Source organism: Pecten maximus, chromosome 8, assembly GCF_902652985.1.
Source record: "Pecten maximus chromosome 8, xPecMax1.1, whole genome shotgun sequence".
NCBI lineage: Eukaryota > Metazoa > Mollusca > Bivalvia > Pectinida > Pectinidae > Pecten > Pecten maximus.
The window spans coordinates 40,079,677-40,101,279 of record NC_047022.1 but is presented as its reverse complement, the minus strand read 5'-3'; the positions used below and the strand labels follow the sequence as shown (position 1 = coordinate 40,101,279).

General features: G+C 38.0%; 1 protein-coding gene across 5 annotated transcripts in view; it reads right to left on the bottom strand.

Annotated features, from left to right (window-relative positions):
• The window catches only part of LOC117333495 (serine/arginine repetitive matrix protein 2-like), a 266,971-nt gene that overhangs the window by 81,629 nt on the left and 163,739 nt on the right, over positions 1–21,603 (bottom strand). For all 5 annotated transcript variants that reach the window (XR_004533912.1, XM_033892810.1, XM_033892811.1 and 2 more), the window contains 2 exons: positions 21,107–21,157; positions 1,303–1,404 (listed from right to left, as the gene is read on the bottom strand). Coding sequence is in view for 4 of the 5 variants with exons in the window: in XM_033892810.1 (XP_033748701.1) it covers positions 1,303–1,404; positions 21,107–21,157 (153 nt within the window). In the remaining variant the exon portion in view is untranslated. The remainder of the gene's footprint in view (positions 1–1,302; positions 1,405–21,106; positions 21,158–21,603) is intronic.

The window sequence follows — 21,603 nt, the reverse complement described above, 5'->3', positions numbered from 1 at the left end:
ATTGTAACACCAGTACAGGTATTGTAACAACAGTACAGGTATTGTAACAACAGTACAGGTATTGTAACAACAGTACAGGTATTGTAACAACAGTACAGGTATTGTAACAGTACAGGTATTGTAACAACAGTACAGGTATTGTAAAACAGTACAGGTATTGTAACAACAGTACAGGTATTGTAACAACGGTACAGGTATTGTAACAACGGTACAGGTATTGGAACAGTACAGGTATTGTAATAACAGTACAGGTATTGTAACAACGGTACAGGTATTGTAACAACAGTACAGGTATTGTAACAACAGTACAGGTATTGTAACAACGGTATGGGTATTGTAACAATGGTGGGAGACTTTTTTCTCTTTTACTCTGTACAAGTGTGGAATTTTACTTTATATGGCTGTTTTCTTTGCTGTAAAGCTACAAAAAACTGTTTATTCATAAAATAAAAACAAGATAAGACATCAGCAGATATACTGTATACCTCATCAGCACCTATCAGCAATAACTGTCCATGTAACGCCATCACTTAAATGTATCTACTTTATCCATTCAATATGCCCATAGATGTACAAATGACTTTTGTACAGTGACGCATAAAGATATTTTATCATTAGGAGGGGAGGCTAATGTCTCTGAAATGGATGTAAGATCATCACTGGTTATTTTCTTGTATATCTAATAATACTTTTGCTGTGTACGTCCCAGGAGGGAACAGGAATAGATTGACGCCTGTGAAGTGGTCACTGGAGGGCTGACGGGGTCATATCAAAATGGCAGCCACAAATCACAAAATAAGGACAAAATACCCTGTCACAGAAATCAGTTACAGAATGAACAAATGGTAGGTTAACTAGTGTCACAAAGACAGATATATATTGTTCTCTCAGTATTAATGATGACGAACCCAAAGAGCATAGTTTTGGGAGTTTGAAGGCCCCCCGGACAAAATATATACAGAATTTTGTGTCTTTCCTTCAGTTAGAAACTGTTTCAGCTTTTCTGGTGGGTGGTGGAAGGTGGTGGTGGTGGGTGATTGTGGCGATGATTTGTTTCCTTCTCAAATTACATTTGACTTTATCATTCATTTCACATGAAGTTATTTCAAGGAAACAATTGACCAAGTCATGGTGTGGTAATTAATTACACATAGATTATGCTCAACTTCTAACTTAGTCCCAGCAGAACTTCATAAAGAAAGTTATTTTTGTGTGCAGATTGACAGACGAGGGAAACAAATTTTAGTTATAAGGGGAGACAACTGAGTCAACAACAGATAAAGTGTGTTAGCATTAGCTCACCTGTCACTATCTGATGGGCTGGCAGATCTGCTGTCGGAGCTTGAACTGGGTGAACGCCGCCGGCGCCGTTTCTTGGACCTTTTCTGGGAATGTGACGACTCACTGCAGAACAAACAAAAAACCTTCCTGCATTAGTAACACAAGAAAACAACCGCATACAACTCCTATTCTAAAAATACTGGCTCTATTCTGGATAAATTTTGAAATATATGTTAAGGTCGATAATGGTTTCTAGGAAATAATTTAATTTTTGTGAGAGTGAAAGTGTGGAGAGAATTCTGAATTTCCAGGGTATTGAATATAGCTGGATCAGTTAAGCTGTACATTTACAGTGTAGAAAAGGCTCATTTACTGTCAAAGAAACAGGATCTCAGTACCACCAAATACTATCACATGTCTCTCAAGTAATCCACTCAGGGAAATAATAATCCCCTCATCCCCTCAGAGGAAAAAAACTATCATATTACTCAAGTCCCGTGCTGATTTGTCTTTTATAATAACAGTTTTTCCAACCTCACTAAAATCTGAGAATGCTGTATACTGCTCTATGTGTTGTATTCCAAGTCTGATATCATCAAAATGCCACTAATGTAATCTTTGTTTTCAATTATATAAAGAAGGCTTTTAACAGAAGAATTGACCATGTTTTTTGTCTACAAAGTAATAAACTGGATAAATGAATATTTTTTACGGAAATGGCCTTGAGTCTAAGACTTAAATCATTGGTGGCACCAACATCTCCTGTTATCAGTTAACCTTGACTACTTCAAAACTAAAAACATCAATCACATTATCTTAAAGGAGAAAAAAATATCACCAAAATGAATTAAAAAATAAAGTTGTTTAAGGTTTTCAAGAGACCCGGACTCCAATAATGTGTAAACCGCCCAGCAGTTTGTGTTTGTTTGATCAAAGTCATTACGTTATGGCGCAGTACGAAAACAAAGGTTGTATTGCGCCTTGGGTAGGAAAGAGGTTTATATTATGTTGAACCATTCAACTACTTACCTGAAGGTTAACTCTTCAAGGTCATGCACAGGGAATATAAAAATCCACGCTTGTTATTACATAGCATAGTCTATTCATTTTAGTACTTAAAATCAAATTAATTGCAACAGAATTTTTTTTCTGAGAAAATTATGGCTATTATACATTAAAGCAAAAATTTGTTTTTAAATTTTCAGGAAAAAAGGACTTCAGTCTTGCAGTTTATATTGATATTTTCTCAATGTTGTGTAAAAATGTAATGATCAAGCATGAACGATTTCTGATGAGTTGCTTTCAAGGTCACCAATCTAGATTGTTTGCATCTGTTTTCTTGGCTGAGTCAAAGTTATCATGTAACAATTTGACCAAACTAATTGTATTAAACTGAAACACAAACCTGTAGCCTTGAGCTTAATGTCACTACTATACAAACCTTTTCTCTCCTTATATACATCCACAATGAATGCAAAAAAAATCATCTAATCTAGGACATTTCCGACTCCATCATTTCTCAGGAAAAAGGAGGAAATCATAGCACTGTATGTTTTAATGTATAAAAGGGGAAGATATTATAATCAACTAGTCAACACCCTACTTAACAATGGATTATACGGACTTAGGTAAAACAACGGATTATACTGACTTAGGTAAAACAATGGATTATACTGACTTAGGTAAAACAATGGATTATACTGACTTAGGTAATAACTTAACAATGGATTATACTGACTTAGGTAATAACTTAACACTGGATTATACGGACTAAGGTAATAACTTAACAATGGATTATACTGACTTAGGTAATAACTTAACAATGGATTATACTGACTGAGGTAAAACAATGGATTATACTGACTTAGGTAAAACAATGGATTATACTGACTTAGGTAAAACAATGGATTATACTGACTTAGGTAAAACAATGGATTATACTTACTTAGGTAATAACTTAACAATAGATTATACTGACTTAGGTAATAACTTAACAATGGATTATACTGACTTAGGTAATAACTTAACAATGGATTATTCTGACTTAGGTATTAACTTAACAATGGATTATACTGACTGAGGTAATAACTTAACAATGGATTATACTGACTTAGGTAAAACAATGGATTATACTGACTTAGGTAATAACTTAACAATGGATTATACTGACTTAGGTAATAACTTAACAATGGATTATACTGACTTAGGTAATAACTTAACATTGGAATTTACTGAAATCTACCGTTAATACAATTGTATCTGTTCAGATGAGACTAGTGTTGTTTACAGACTAGTAGTAGGTGGACCAGGACATTCCCTATAGACATGAGTAGTAGGTGGACCAGGACATTCCCTATAGACATCAGTAGTAGGTGGACCAGGACATTCCCTATAGACATCAGTAGTAGGTGGACCGTCCCTATAGACATCAGTAGTAGGTGTACCAGGACATTCCCTATAGACATCAGTAGTAGGTGGACCAGAACATTCCCTATATACATCATTAGTAGGTGGACTGTCCCTATAGACATCAGTAGTAGGTGGACCAGGACATTCCCTATAGACATCAGTAGTAGGTGGACCGTCCCTATAGACATCAGTAGTAGGTGGACCATCCCTATAGACATCAGTAGTAGGTGGACTAGGACATTCCCTATAGACATCAGTAGTAGGTGGACCGTCCCTATAGACATCAGTAGTAGGTGGACCAGGACATTCCCTATATAGACATCAGTAGTAGGTGGACCAGGACATTCCCTATAGACATCAGTAGTAGGTGGACCGTCCCTATAGACATCAGTAGTAGGTGGACCGTCCCTTTAGACATCAGTAGTAGGTGGACCGTCCCTATAGACATCAGTAGTAGGTGGACCAGAACATTTCCTATAGACATCAGTAGTAGGTGGATCGTCCCTATAGACATCAGTAGTAGGTGGATCGTCCCTATAGACATCAGTAGTAGGTGGACCAGGACATTCCCTATAGACATCAGTAGTAGGTGGACCAGGACATTCCCTATAGACATCAGTAGTAGGTGGACCAGGACATTCCCTATAGACATCAGTAGTAGGTGGACCGTCCCTATAGACATCAGTAGTAGGTGGATCGTCCCTATAGACATCAGTAGTAGGTGGATCGTCCCTATAGACATCAGTAGTAGGTGGACCAGGACATTCCCTATAGACATCAGTAGTAGGTGGACCAGGACATTCCCTATAGACATCAGTAGTAGGTGGACCAGGACATTCCCTATAGACATCAGTAGTAGGTGGACCATCCCTATAGACATCAGTAGTAGGTGGACCAGAACATTCCCTATAGACATCAGTAGTAGGTGGACCAGAACATTCCCTATAGACATCAGTAGTAGGTGGACCGTCCCTATAGACATCAGTAGTAGGTGGACCAGGACATTCCCTATAGACATCAGTAGTAGGTGGACCGTCCCTATAGACATCAGTAGTAGGTGGACCGTCCCTATAGACATCAGTAGTAGGTGGACCGTCCCTATAGACATCAGTAGTAGGTGGACCGTCCCTATAGACATCAGTAGTAGGTGGACCGTCCCTATAGACATCAGTAGTAGGTGGACCATCCCTATAGACATCAGTAGTAGGTGGACCAGAACATTCCCTATAGACATCAGTAGTAGGTGGACCGTCCCTATAGACATCAGTAGTAGGTGGACCAGGACATTCCCTATAGACATCAGTAGTAGGTGGACCGTCCCTATAGACATCAGTAGTAGGTGGACCAGGACATTCCCTATAGACATCAGTAGTAGGTGGACCGTCCCTATAGACATCAGTAGTAGGTGGACCGTCCCTATAGACATCAGTAGTAGGTGGACCAGAACATTCCCTATAGACATCAGTAGTAGGTGGACCGTCCCTATAGACATCAGTAGTAGGTGGACCGTCCCTATAGACATCAGTAGTAGGTGGACCAGGACATTCCCTATATAGACATCAGTAGTAGGTGGACCAGGACATTCCCTATAGACATCAGTAGTAGGTGGACCGTCCCTATAGACATCAGTAGTAGGTGGACCAGAACATTCCCTATAGACATCAGTAGTAGGTGGACCGTCCCTATAGACATCAGTAGTAGGTGGACCGTCCCTATAGACATCAGTAGTAGGTGGACCAGAACATTCCCTATAGACATCAGTAGTAGGTGGACCGTCCCTATAGACATCAGTAGTAGGTGGACCAGAACATTCCCTATAGACATCAGTAGTAGGTGGACCGTCCCTATAGACATCAGTAGTAGGTGGACCAGGACATTCCCTATAGACATCAGTAGTAGGTGGACCCTCCCTATAGACATCAGTAGTAGGTGGACCAGTACATTCCCTATATACATCAGTAGTAGGTGGACCAGGACATTCCCTATAGACATCAGTAGTAGGTGGACCGTCCCTATAGACATCAGTAGTAGGTGGACCAGAACATTCCCTATATACATCAGTAGTAGGTGGACCGTCCCTATAGACATCAGTAGTAGGTGGACCAGAACATTCCATATAGACATCAGTAGTAGGTGGACCAGGACATTCCCTATATAGACATCAGTAGTAGGTGGACCAGAACATTCCCTATAGACATCAGTAGTAGGTGGACCATCCCTATAGACATCAGTAGTAGGTGGACCAGAACATTCCATATAGACATCAGTAGTAGGTGGACCATCCCTATAGACATCAGTAGTAGGTGGACCAGGACATTCCCTATATAGACATCAGTAGTAGGTGGACCAGGACATTCCCTATAGACATCAGTAGTAGGTGGACCGTCCCTATAGACATCAGTAGTAGGTGGACCGTCCCTATAGACATCAGTAGTAGGTGGACCGTCCCTATAGACATCAGTAGTAGGTGGACCGTCCCTATAGACATCAGTAGTAGGTGGACCGTCCCTATAGACATCAGTAGTAGGTGGACCGTCCCTATAGACATCAGTAGTAGGTGGACCGTCCCTATAGACATCAGTAGTAGGTGGACCATCCCTATAGACATCAGTAGTAGGTGGACCGTCCCTATAGACATCAGTAGTAGGTGGACCAGAACATTCCCTATAGACATCAGTAGTAGGTGGACCGTCCCTATAGACATCAGTAGTAGGTGGACCGTCCCTATAGACATCAGTAGTAGGTGGACCGTCCCTATAGACATCAGTAGTAGGTGGACCAGAACATTCCCTATAGACATCAGTAGTAGGTGGACCGTCCCTATAGACATCAGTAGTAGGTGGACCAGAACATTCCCTATAGACATCAGTAGTAGGTGGACCAGGACATTCCCTATAGACATCAGTAGTAGGTGGACCAGGACATTCCCTATAGACATCAGTAGTAGGTGGACCGTCCCTATAGACATGAGTAGTAGGTGGACCAGGACATTCCCTATAGACATCAGTAGTAGGTGGACCAGGACATTCCCTATAGACATCAGTAGTAGGTGGACCAGGACATTCCCTATAGACATCAGTAGTGTGGACCAGAACATTCCCTATAGACATCAGTAGTAGGTGGACCAGAACATTCCCTATAGACATCAGTAGTAGGTGGACCGTCCCTATAGACATCAGTAGTAGGTGGACCAGAACATTCCCTATAGACATCAGTAGTAGGTGGATCGTCCCTATAGACATCAGTAGTAGGTGGACCGTCCCTATAGACATCAGTAGTAGGTGGACCGTCCCTATAGACATCAGTAGTAGGTGGACCGTCCCTATAGACATCAGTAGTAGGTGGACCAGAACATTCCCTATAGACATCAGTAGTAGGTGGACCAGAACATTCCCTATAGACATCAGTAGTAGGTGGACCAGGACATTCCCTATAGACATCAGTAGTAGGTGGACCATCCCTATAGACATCAGTAGTAGGTGGACCGTCCCTATAGACATCAGTAGTAGGTGGACCATCCCTATATACATCAGTAGTAGGTGGACCGTCCCTATAGACATCAGTAGTAGGTGGACCAGGACATTTCCTATATAGACATCAGTAGTAGGTGGACCAGAACATTCCCTATAGACATCAGTAGTAGGTGGACCGTCCCTATAGACATCAGTAGTAGGTGGACCAGGACATTCCCTATAGACATCAGTAGTAGGTGGACCCTCCCTATAGACATCAGTAGTAGGTGGACCAGAACATTCCCTATAGACATCAGTAGTAGGTGGACCCTCCCTATAGACATCAGTAGTAGGTGGACCAGTACATTCCCTATAGACATCAGTAGTAGGTGTACCAGAACATTCCATATAGACATCAGTAGTAGGTGGACCATCCCTATAGACATCAGTAGTAAGTGGACCAGAACATTCCCTATAGACATCAGTAGTAGGTGGACAAGGACCATCCCTATAGATATCAGTAGTAGGTGGACCGTCCCTATAGACATCAGTAGTAGGTGGACTGTCCCTATAGACATGAGTAGTAGGTGGACCAGGACATTCCCTATAGACATGAGTAGTAGGTGGACCAGGACATTCCCTATAGACATCAGTAGTAGGTGTACCAGGACATTCCCTATAGACATCAGTAGTAGGTGGACCGTCCCTATAGACATCAGTAGTAGGTGGACCAGGACATTCCCTATAGACATCAGTAGTAAGTGGACCATCCCTATAGACATCAGTAGTAGGTGGACCAGAACATTTCCTATATAGACATCAGTAGTAGGTGGACCAGGACATTCCCTATAGCTAGACATCAGTAGTAGGTGGACCAGAACATTCCCTATAGACATCAGTAGTAGGTGGACCATCCCTATAGACATCAGTAGTAGGTGGACCAGAACATTTCCTATAGACATCAGTAGTAGGTGGACCGTCCCTATAGACATCAGTAGTAGGTGGACCAGGACATTCCCTATAGACATCAGTAGTAGGTGGACCAGAAAATTCCCTATAGACATCAGTAGTAGGTGGACCAGGACATTCCCTATAGACATCAGTAGTAGGTGGACCAGGACATTCCCTATAGACATCAGTAGTAGGTGGACCAGGACATTCCATATAGACATCAGTAGTAGGTGGACCCTCCCTATAGACATCAGTAGTAGGTGGATCGTCCCTATAGACATCAGTAGTATTTGGACCAGAACATTCCCTATAGACATCAGTAGTATTTGGACCTGAACATTTCCTATAGCTAGACATCAGTAGTATTTGGACCTGAACATTTCCTATAGCTAGACATCAGTAGTATTTGGACCTGAACATTTCCTATAGCTAGACATCAGTAGTATTTGGACCTGAACATTTCCTTTAGCTAGACATCAGTAGTATTTGGACCTGAACATTTCCTATAGCTAGACATCAGTAGTAGTATTAAATCTGTGTCAACAGTTTTTCATTGGCCACTTTTAATTCAGTATCAACTTGACACCTGTATGGTCATGCAAGTTTAATTTCCGTGGTACATCGCATGCCATCAATCTGGAATTAAAGAAGACCTATCGATCACCTATGATAGTATCTCTTGAATGCTTGAGGACAATAGCCCAATGTTAAACCCACGGATACTTGAATTCATTTAGATTACTACCAAAGATGACACGCAAACAACAAATTACTTTTTTCCTATCATAATTTTTTTCGCACAGTGACGAAAGCTATAAAATGTAGGGGATCAGAATCATCTATGTTGTCTCGGAAACCAGTCAAATCAATAATAAAAAAGTTGCCATCGGTAATGGTGTGATGGAAATATACCATGCATAGTCTCTACAATCAGTTGTACGGCGCAGATAAGATTCCTATCTTTCTACTGGTTTTTTCTGTGGTACAGTCAAATGAATTATTTGTTAAGTTTGTACAAACATTGTGGCTGTCTGCCTCCATTTGATCGTGAGTGAAGGTCCCCAATGGATTCGGGTAACATTTCATGTGGTATGTTTGTAGATTGTTTTTTATAATATTTAGGAACAGTGCCAAAGTATTGGCTCTCATTGATTCACATCTGGTCCCGTCTCATTTAATGCAGAGGTTAATTAAGTCAAATGAGAATTTCAGGTGTTAATTAACAACTCTGTGTTGTAATCCGTTATTGTTTACTCAGCGTAGGTAGGACCTAGCCAGACTAATCAACGATTGCTCAATATGCTTGCACATTTAATGAAGAAAGTGTGATCACGATCAGACTTCCCCGATTAAGTATGGGTACACATGGACCAACAGGCCGGCGGCTATACCGATGCCCTATTAAAATACATATTACATATCAACTCCTCTTAAAACAAGTATATAGATTCTCTAAAGAGCAGATAAAAAATATATAAAAATGTCCAATTCCAACAAAAAATAAGGATTTAATGATATATTGTTTGTTTTTCCCCTCAATCTATCATCAAGAAGTGTAATAAGTTGGGTTTAATTGGTAGTGACTGCCATCAGTCGTACATTAATCCTAATTTAATTATAACTAATTTCCTGATCATAGTCTCTGGAGTATCTATTCCTTTCCAGCTCAGTAATAACATTGATTCTCTCTCTCTATAAAAAGTCTCAATTTGATTTTCCTTTTCAAATAAAAACACATTGCATCAATAAAAATCTGCAGACATATACTTGTAGGATTTCTGTCTGATATGTCATCAGGATTAAATTAACATTCCATAACAATATTTGTCCTTTTATTTCCTCACACACAAGATCCAACCAACTCTTGAACAATATTTTATTAAATTATTATTAAATGCATTTTACCCTTGTAATCATTAAATACAATTTTCCCTTGTAATCATTAAATACAATTTTTCCTTGTAATCATTAAATACAACTTTCCCCTGTAATTATTAAACATAATTTTCCCTTGTAAACATTAAATGCAATTTTACCTTGTGATTATTAAATACAATTTTCCTTTCTTATTATTAAATATAATTTACCCTTGTTATTATTAGATAGAATTTTCCCTTGTAATTATAAGATGGGATTTGCCTTTGTCATTATTAAATAGAATTTTCTCTTGTAATTATTAAATACAATTTTCCCTTGTAATTATTTACTAGATTTTTCCCTTGTAATTATCAAATACAATTTGTCCTTGTAATTATTAAATACAATTTTCCCTTGTAATTATTAAAAACAATTTGTCCTTGTAATTATTAAATACAATTTACCCTTGTAATTATTAGATGGAATTTTCCCTTGTAATTATTAAATAGAATTTTCTCTTGTAATTATTAAATACAATTTTCCCTTGTAATTATTTACTAGATTTTTCCCTTGTAATTATCAAATACAATTTGTCCTTGTAATTATTAAATACAATTTTCCCTTGTAATTATTAAAAACAATTTGTCCTTGTAATTATTAAATACAATTTACCCTTGTAATTATTAGATGGAATTTTCCCTTGTAATTATTAAATAGAATTTTCCCTTCTAATTATTAAATACAATTCCCTTGTAAATATTAAATACATTATTATTGATGATTCTTATTATTTCCATTTTTATGTAAGATCTAATGTAAATATTAAATGTAGAGTTGAGAGATTCACAGGATAGTGTATGATATGGTTAAAGTAATGAACAACAGGATTAATACAATGTGTGTAGGTATATATATATCAGAAAGAAAATAGAAATAGATGTTCAGAGTACAATCATTCACTTAACTTTCACTTTCACTTTTCATGTGAAATACAAAGTTAATCGAATTAAAAAAAGAAAAAAAGAACTAGTTCACACATGTTGATAATTGTGCTCCTTAAAGCCTGTGTTAAAATTATAATTGTATACCAATTCCACTTTTTGTACAAAATGATTTGTGTCCATCAACTCCCTAGTCACATAAGGATGATTCATGGACACAAATAAGATGCAAATCTATGTATGCTGCAAGTGTTGCACAGTTACAGAAGGAATAATCTAAATCAAAATTCCATCTTTATACCCTGGCCTCATACTATTAGGAATCGGCTCAATTCATGACAGCATAACAATAGAAATCAGAATACCTATCTACAATAAATCGGTGCCTGGTAATATATAATAGACTCACATTAATCTTTTGCAGTGAATTGCAAATCAGCACTACTTCACTGTTATAACATTTCCTTAGGTAGGACATCATTCCTATGAAGTCATGTAGACTACAGGCTTTTAGTACTAATCACTGACTACGGACACTTTGGAGAGTGGAACCTTCTAATCCAAATATATTAATAGTGTATCTAGTTAAACATATAACTTATACAACTGACGGGGAGCTCTTACGCAGGATTGTATATGAATGCAGCGTTTTTAGGAACAAGGGGCCCATTGGTCCTGTATTGACACCTGCTTTTCATTTAAAACAAAAAAAGCATCTTATATCTGTGTTGTTTCGACTGGGTAAAGATTACATTTACTTGAGAAGCTAACAATTAATACTGTCGGCCTTCCCTGAAGTTTTATCTTACTTCTGCATCATTCTGAAAGTACCACTAATTAGTCATTGTTTAAGATTTGAATGAAATTTGACACCTCTGACCTATAAAGGGTTGAATGCTATTCATTTGAACTTTATAATCCTTCACCTTCAGCATGCTTTAAACTAAATATTATTATCTGAGATGTCTTGTATATAAAAAGATGTTACAAATATCTTTAACCTCTATAGCCTGGATAGAGCAATAATTTACCTTTATTTTAAGTATGTTACAAATTATATTTGTTTATTAATCAGAAGCAGGCGATAAAGGACAGACGCTGTGCCAGGAAAAAAACGCTCACTTTCCTGATAATACAACAAGTAGAGTAGAGATAACACAATAATGACATGCGCAACAACCAGTCCCTTGGCTGAAATTAGCAAATAAATGATTAAAACAATACACCAACATAAAACATAACATTCCGAAGATAAAAGATGTTCGTGGACAGTTTATAAAATGAAGATATCAGCAAAATAACAATGGCAATAGTTTATGAAAAAAAGATAGACTTGTCACAACATATAGGCTATAATTGATGATTTAAAAAGGAAACAAGCCAAATGAAAAAAATGTCACATTATATGTTACAGAGAGTGATTAGGCTGAATAAATGTATGAATGACGTCACAAAATCACAACCCAACATGACAGGACAAAAATACTGTAACAATAGACAAAAGTACTGTAACAATAGACAAAAATACTGTAACAATAGACAAAAGTACTGTAACAATAGACAAAAATACTGTAACAATAGACAAAAGTACTGTAACAATAGACAAAAATACTGTAACAATAGACAAAAGTACTGGAACAATAGACAAAAGTACTGTAACAATAGAAAAAAGTACTGTAACAATAGAAAAAAGTACTGTAACAATAGACAAAAATACTGTAACAATAGACAAAAAATACTGTAACGATATTGCTGTGATACCATATTTAGAGCAATAATGGATTCACTTCGGTTCACCATCCCGATGATCCTGGCAGTGGTCCCAGGATCGGCGGTGTGATGGATTTGTTATGGTTCACAATCTCCAGTATCATGTCGGTGATCTGCTGATCATGGTATGAACGTTTCAGTAGAGTTCACACTCCTGATGGTCGTGTCAATGATCTGCTGATCATGGTATGAACGTTTCAGTAGAGTTCACACTCCTGATGGTCGTGTCAATGATCTGCTGATCATGGTATGAACGTTTCAGTAGAGTTCACACTCCTGATGGTCGTGTCAGTGATCCGAGGACCATGGTATGATTCCTGAGGGTTATGGCAGTGATCTGAGGATCTGCTTATCATAGTATTAGGGATTCAATTTGTTTCACATTCCCAAGGATTGTGGCAGTGATCTTAGAATGTGCTGACCACAGTGTGAAGGTGTCCCCTAGCACTGATTCCTGATGATTCTGATAATGGTACAATCCAAGTGTTGTGCTCGTCCATATGAGGTAAAAAATATCCAACAGTGCACTCGATCACTCACTCAATGTTTATCACTTGTCAAGAATGCTTCCTCCCATTTCATCAAGACTCCACAGGGGTTTGTAAAGTCCAATATAATATTGCGATTGTGACATTACGCTGAGAATTTACTGCTATATGAAAGCTTCAAGATTGACAACTTAAAATCTGAAATTACAGGTGATGTGTACCTTAGTCCCTCATGTTACAGAAATGCTGGCCGAGAGGTTAATGTCACAATGTTGTAAAAACTGTCACAGAATGAGGGTGAGCTCCCTTGTGTTTCCTATTTTCCGGGTACTAATTCTGTAATTGTCCAAACTTTCAATATCAATCAGACACAATGTTTAAGATAATTTAGCAGATTGAATTAATTTGGATCATTGTGAGGGTTAATTATCTTGTTTAAAGTCAGACATGTCACATTTGAAGGTAAAGTACAGATTTGATATTTTAACTGAATCTTTGAACGTAATTTAGTACATGAGCTGAAATCTCCATGCCCTCAACATAATTACAATGTAGAAGACTAATCACAGCATCGCCTCATGTAAAGTCCCATACAATCTTTTATGTTGTTTATCTTTGTATTTGGTGTCTCCAGATGTTGCTTTCCTTTTTCTTTTGGTATCCCACAATGTACCTTATGTTTTATTTCCTTTTATTGAAGATCTGTATGTAAGTTTAATGCTGTTGTAGTATTGTTGTACTGCCTTTGTACTTCACCTGTACTTCTATTCTAGTGCCTGTATTACCATTGTATTACCTTTGTAGTACCATTGTAGTACCATTGTATTACCTTTGTAGTACCATTGTAGTACCATTGTACCATTGTATTACCATTGTAGTGCCTGTATTACCTTTGTATTACCTTTGTATTACCTTTGTAGTACCATTGTATTACCAATGTACCATTGTAGTACCATTGTACCATTGTATTACCAATGTACCATTGTAGTACCATTGTACCATTGTATTACCATTGTATTACCAATGTACAATCATTGTACCATTGTATTACCATTGTATTACCATTTTACCATTGTATTACCATTGTAGTACCATTGTACCATTGTACCATTGTAGTACCATTGTACCATTAGTACCATTGTACCATTGTAGTACCATTGTAGTACCATTGTAGTACCATTGTACCATTGTAGTACCATTGTATTACCATTGTACCTTTGTACCAATGTATTACCATTGTACCATTGTACCAATGTTTTACCATTGTACCATTGTAGTACCATTGTACCATTGTACCATCATTGTACCATTGTACCATTGTAATACCATTGTACCAATGTATTACCATTGTAGTACCATTGTACCATTGTACCAATGTATTACCATTGTACCATTGTATTACCATTGTAGTACCATTGTAGTACCATTGTACCATTGTATTACCAATGTACCATCATTGTACCATTGTATTACCATTGTATTACCATTTTACCATTGTATTACCATTGTAGTACCATTGTACCATTAGTACCATTGTACCATTGTAGTACCATTGTAGTACCATTGTAGTACCATTGTATTACCATTGTACCTTTGTACCAATGTATTACCATTGTACCATTGTACCAATGTTTTACCATTGTACCATTGTACCATCATTGTACCATTGTAGTACCATTGTACCATTGTAATACCATTGTACCAATGTATTACCATTGTAGTACCATTGTACCATTGTACCAATGTATTACCATTGTACCATTGTACCAATGTTTTCCCATTGTACCATTGTAGTACCATTGTAGTACCATTGTACCATTGTACCAATGTATTACCATTGTACCATTGTACCAATGTTTTACCATTGTACCATTGTAGTACCATTGTAGTACCAATGTAGTACCATTGTAGTACCAATGTAGTACCATTGTAGTACCATTGTAGTACCATTGTACCATTGTACCATTGTAGTACCATTGTACCATTGTAGTACCATTGTTTGCTCTGTTAGCAGATATATTTGAGCATGTTCTGACAAGGAACTACCATTTTGAGCAATGTGATACCACTGTGCTACCATACTAGTACCAATTCCTGTGTTCCCACTCCAGCTCTTGAGAACCAAATCACCTAGGTGTGACATGCCTTTATTACACAGCTCTATCCATGTGGACCTGTTGTTATATTGTGATGTTTAATGTGACAGAGTCTTTTTTAATTACAAAATAGTTACCCTCTTTTCTGATAAAACCGAACCATTTGTCAAGTAGTAGGGCCACAGACTAAACCATCTATCAAACTCTATCAGCAAACATGAGCAGGTCAGACAATTTATCAACCTCTTCCAACTTTTATGTTCTGTGTAGTTGACAGCTTGATTAAATTCTGAGGATTTCTCCTCGTTATAAACACCAGATAGAAATGTCACCAGTTGGAACCTGATAGTGTGGTGCTTCTGACAACACGGAGGTCCATCTCTCCCTGGTTGTAGTGAAGTAACTATCATGGATGGTGGACAGATACAAGTCAAAATCAAAGTTACAGGTGGATTAATACAAGTCAAACCTCAAAGTTACAGACTAATACAAGTCAAACCTCAAAGTTACAGACTATTACAAGTCAAACCTCAAAGTTACAGACTAATACAAGTCAAACCTCAAATTTACAGACTAATACAAGTCAAACCTCAAAGTTACAGACTAATACAAGTCAAACCTCAAAGTTACAGACTAATACAAGTCAAACCTCAAAGTTACAGACGGACTAATACAAGTCAAACCTCGGAGTTACAGACTAATACAAGTCAAACCTCGGAGTTACAGACTAATACAAGTCAAACCTCGGAGTTACAGACTAATACAAGTCAAACATCAAAGTTACAGACTAATACAAGTCAAACCTCAAAGTTACAGACTAATACAAGTCAAACCTCGGAGTTACAGACTAATACAAGTCAAACCTCAAAGTTACAGACTAATACAAGTCAAACCTCAAAGTTACAGACAGACTAATACAAGTCAAACCTCGGAGTTACAGACTAATACAAGTCAAACCTCAAAGTTACAGACTAATACAAGTCAAACCTCAAAGTTACAGACTAATACAAGTCAAACCTCAAAGTTACAGACTAATACAAGTCAAACCTCGGAGTTACAGACTAATACAAGTCAAACCTCAAAGTTACAGACTAATACAAGTCAAACCTCAAAGTTACAGACTAATACAAGTCAAACCTCAAAGTTACAGGCAGACTAATACAAGTCAAACCTCAAAGTTACAGACTAATACAAGTCAAACCTCAAAGTTACAGACTAATACAAGTCAAACCTCAAAGTTACAGACTAATACAAGTCAAACCTCAAAGTTACAGACTAATACAAGTCAAACCTCGGAGTTACAGACTAATACAAGTCAAACCTCAAAGTTACAGACGGACTAATACAAGTCAAACCTCAAAGTTACAGACTAATACAAGTCAAACCTCAAAGTTACAGACAGACTAATACAAGTCAAACCTCGGAGTTACAGACTAATACAAGTCAAACCTCAAAGTAACAGACAGACTAATACAAGTCAAACCTCAAAGTAACAGACTAATACAAGTCAAACCTCAAAGTTTCAGACTAATACAAGTCAAACCTCAAAGTTACAGACTAATACAAGTCAAACCTCAAAGTTTCAGACTAATACAAGTCAAACCTCAAAGTTTCAGACTAATACAAGTCAAACCTCAAAGTTACAGACTTATACAAGTCAAACCTCAAAGTTACAGACAGACTAATACAAGTCAAACCTCAAAGTTACAAACAGACTAATACAAGTCAAACCTCAGAGTTACAGACTAATACAAGTCAAACCTCAAAGTTACAGACTAATACAAGTCAAACCTCAAAGTTACAGACTAATACAAGTCAAACCTCAAAGTTACAGACTAATACAAGTCAAACCTCAAAGTTACAGACTAATACAAGTCAAACCTCAAAGTTACAGACTAATACAAGTCAAACATCAAAGTTACAGACAGACTAATACAAGTCAAACATCAAAGTTACAGACTAATACAAGTCAAACCTCAAAGTTACAGACTAATACAAGTCAAACCTCAAAGTTACAGACTAATACAAGTCAAACATCAAAGTTACAGACTAATACAAGTCAAACATCAAAGTTACAGACAGACTAATACAAGTCAAACATCAAAGTTACAGACTAATACAAGTCAAACCTCAAAGTTACAGACTAATACAAGTCAAACCTCAAAGTTACAGACTAATACAAGTCAAACATCAAAGTTACAGACTAATACAAGTCAAACATCAAAGTTACAGACAGACTAATACAAGTCAAACATCAAAGTTACAGACAGACTAATACAAGTCAAACATCAAAGTTACAGACGGACTAATACAAGTCAAACCTCGGAGTTACAGACAGACTAATACAAGTCAAACCTCAAAGTTACAGACGGACTAATACAAGTCAAACCTCGGAGTTACAGACAGACTAATACAAGTCAAACCTCAAAGTAAGAGACTAATACAAGTCAAACCTCAAAGTTTCAGACTAATACAAGTCAAACCTCAAAGTTACAGACAGACTAATACAAGTCAAACCTCGGAGTTACAGACTAATACAAGTCAAACCTCAAAGTAAGAGACTAATACAAGTCAAACCTCAAAGTTTCAGACTAATACAAGTCAAACCTCAAAGTTACAGACAGACTAATACAAGTCAAACCTCAAAGTTACAGACTAATACAAGTCAAACCTCAAAGTAAGAGACTAATACAAGTCAAACCTCAAAGTTACAGACAGACTAATACAAGTCAAACCTCGGAGTTACAGACAGACTAATACAAGTCAAACCTCAAAGTTACAGACTAATACAAGTCAAACCTCGGAGTTACAGACTAATACAAGTCAAACCTCGGAGTTACAGACTATTACAAGTCAAACCTCAAAGTTACAGACTAATACAAGTCAAACCTCAAAGTAACAGACAGACTAATACAAGTCAAACCTCAAAGTAACAGACAGACTAATACAAGTCAAACCTCGAAGTTTCAGACTAATACAAGTCAAACCTCAAAGTTACAGACTAATACAAGTCAAACCTCGGAGTTACAGACTAATACAAGTCAAACCTCAAAGTTACAGACTAATACAAGTCAAACCTCAAAGTTACAGACTAATACAAGTCAAACCTCAAAGTTACAGACAGACTAATACAAGTCAAACCTCAAAGTTACAGACTAATACAAGTCAAACCTCAAAGTTACAGACTAATACAAGTCAAACCTCAAAGTTACAGACTAATACAAGTCAAACCTCAAAGTTACAGACGGACTAATACATTTGTACAAGTCAAACCTCGGAGTTACAGACTAATACAAGACAAACCTCAAAGTTGATGGGTGTCGCCTACTACAGGATGTATCTAAAACAATGCCCCTAAATCTACCAAAGTGTTGTAGCAAAACAATTTTGTTTCTATTTCTAGAGAAATTAGAGGACTAAAATATAGCACATATAGGCAGAAGGCTGTAAAACTTGTCCGTTATTGACATAGCATTCTGCTGTGACGTCAGACTAATATCCTACAGAGAATTCTAGGAGAGGATAAACAATTACATTTTCAGTAAGTTATTGACGGAAATCTAAAAGTGAAGCTTTCACCTTGATGTTTATCATCACATTGAAAAGTGTTTCTCAGATGTTAAAAAAAAGGTTATGTGGTCAAGTGTGGTACTGACTCAGGTAAGGTGTGGTACAGACTCCAGTACAGTGTGGTACAGACTCCAGTACAGTGTGGTACAGACACCAGTACAGTGTGGTACTGACTCCGGTACAGTGTGGTACAGACTCCAGTACAGTGTGATACTGACACCAGTACGGTGTGTTACTGACTCCAGTACAGTGTGGTACTGACTCCACTACAGTGTGGTACAGACTCCGGTACGGTGTGGTACAGGCTCCAGTACAGTGTGGTACAGACTCCAGTACAGTGTGGTACTGACACCAGTACGGTGTGGTACAGACTCCAGTACAGTGTGGTACTGACACCAGTACAATGTGGTACAGACTCCAGTACAGTGTGGTACTGACTCCAGTACAGTGTGGTACAGGCTCCAGTACAGTGTGGTACAGACTCCAGTACAGTGTGGTACTGACACCAGTACAGTGTGGTACTGACTCCAGTACAGTGTGGTACAGACTCCAGTACAGTGTGGTACTGACTCCAGTACAGTGTGGTACAGACTCCAGTACGGTGTGGTACTGACTCCAGTACAGTGTGGTACAGACTCCAGTACAGTGTGGTACAGACACCAGTACAGTGTGGTACAGACTCCAGTACAGTGTGGTACAGACTCCAGTACGGTGTGGTACAGACTCCAGTACAGTGTGGTACAGACTCCAGTACGGTGTGGTACAGACTCCAGTACAGTGTGGTACAGACTCCAGTACGGTGTGGTACAGACTCCAGTACAGTGTGGTACAGACTCCAGTACGGTGTGGTACTGACTCCAGTACAGTGTGGTACTGACTCCAGTACGGTGTGGTACAGACTCCAGTACGGTGTGGTACAGACTCCAGTACGGTGTGGTACAGACTCCAGTACAGTGTGGTACAGACTCCAGTACGGTGTGGTACTGACTCCAGTACAGTGTGGTACAGACTCCAGTACAGTGTGGTACAGACTAGTACAGTGTGGTACAGACTCCAGTACAGTGTGGTACAGACTCCAGTACAGTGTGGTACTGACTCCAGTACAGTGTGGTACTGACTCCAGTACAGTGTGGTACAGACTCCAGTACAGTGTGGTACTGACTCCAGTACAGTGTGGTACAGACTCCAGTACGGTGTGGTACAGACTCCAGTACGGTGTGGTACTGACACCAGTACAGTGTGGTACAGACTCCAGTACAGTGTGGTACAGACTCCAGTACAGTGTGGTACAGACTCCAGTACAGTGTGGTACTGACTCCAGTACAGTGTGGTACTGACTCCAGTACAGTGTGGTACAGACTCCAGTACAGTGTGGTACAGACTCCAGTACGGTGTGGTACAGACTCCAGTACGGTGTGGTACAGACTCCAGTACTGTGTGGTACTGACTCCGGTACAGTGTGGTACAGACTCCAGTATGATGCGGTCCAGTGTGGTACTTATTCCAGTACAGTGGTGTACTTATTCCAGTACAGTGTGGTCCAGTGTGGTACTTATTCCAGTACAGTGTGGTCCAGTATGGTACTTATTCCAGTATGATGTGGTCCAGTGGTGTACTTATTCCAGTATGATGCGGTCCAGTGTGGTACTTATTCCAGTAAAGTGTGGTCCAGTGTGGTACTTATTCCAGTATGATGCGGTCCAGTGTGGTACTTATTCCAGTACAGTGTGGTCCAGTATGGTACTTATTCCAGTATGATGTGGTCCAGTGGTGTACTTATTCCAGTATGATGCGGTCCAGTGTGGTACTTATTCCAGTACAGTGTGGTCCAGTGTGGTACTTATTCCAGTATGATGCGGTCCAGTTATGAACAAGATTTTTATATGAAGTGGAAAGAAAGTAAAGAGATAGAAAAAAAAAAACAACTAGAAAATTAAAAAAAAATGAAAAAAAAAATGCAAAAAATCTAACAAATATCTAACACCAAAGCAAAACAAAAGGTATATGTCTAGTGAGTAAATCATGGTGCTTTTGACCAGAATTAAGGTATACAAAATAAAATAAACATTAAATTATTTAGAAAATATTCATTCAATCAACTTGTGTTATAAATTAATCGTAAGGACATCATTGATTGGACCAATACAAATGATGAATAGGTCAATACTTCTTAGAAAGAAATTAAACAATGAAATTACCAAGCTGAAATAAAACAATCTATAAAACAAAAAGAAGCAAACAAAGACATATACTCATTACACCACGACTAAAACAAACACATGCATGTTTACCTCTTCTTCCTCTTATGCTTATGTGAACTTCTCTGCTTTTTACATTGAGAACTGAAACAAGGAATTGGATCTGGTATTGAATATTAGTAACAAGACAAAACAGGGCTATCATATTAGTAAACATGTTAACAATGGTCTCCAGCTGCTACTGTAAAACAAGCATGCAGAGGTGACGTTATACAGCGTTGTTACAGCACTCCTACAGTCCCCAGTATCATGTACGTAGTTGTCCAGTTATCAGGACCACAATGTACACCTCATGTGTTAAGACTACAATATGTATCCCAATCCAATAATACTCGTGTAAACATATTAAATAAGGTTTACCCCAATAAATGCCTTTATTCCCTCATATTACATACCACGGTATTTTTGACAATATTATTAATTGTTTTGTGGGTAGAATCTTTATTTTCTGATAATGTTTGTGCCTCAAATTGGCAAAGGGCAGATAATCAAGCATCTACTGGCCAAGGGCAGATCATCATAGCAGAGAA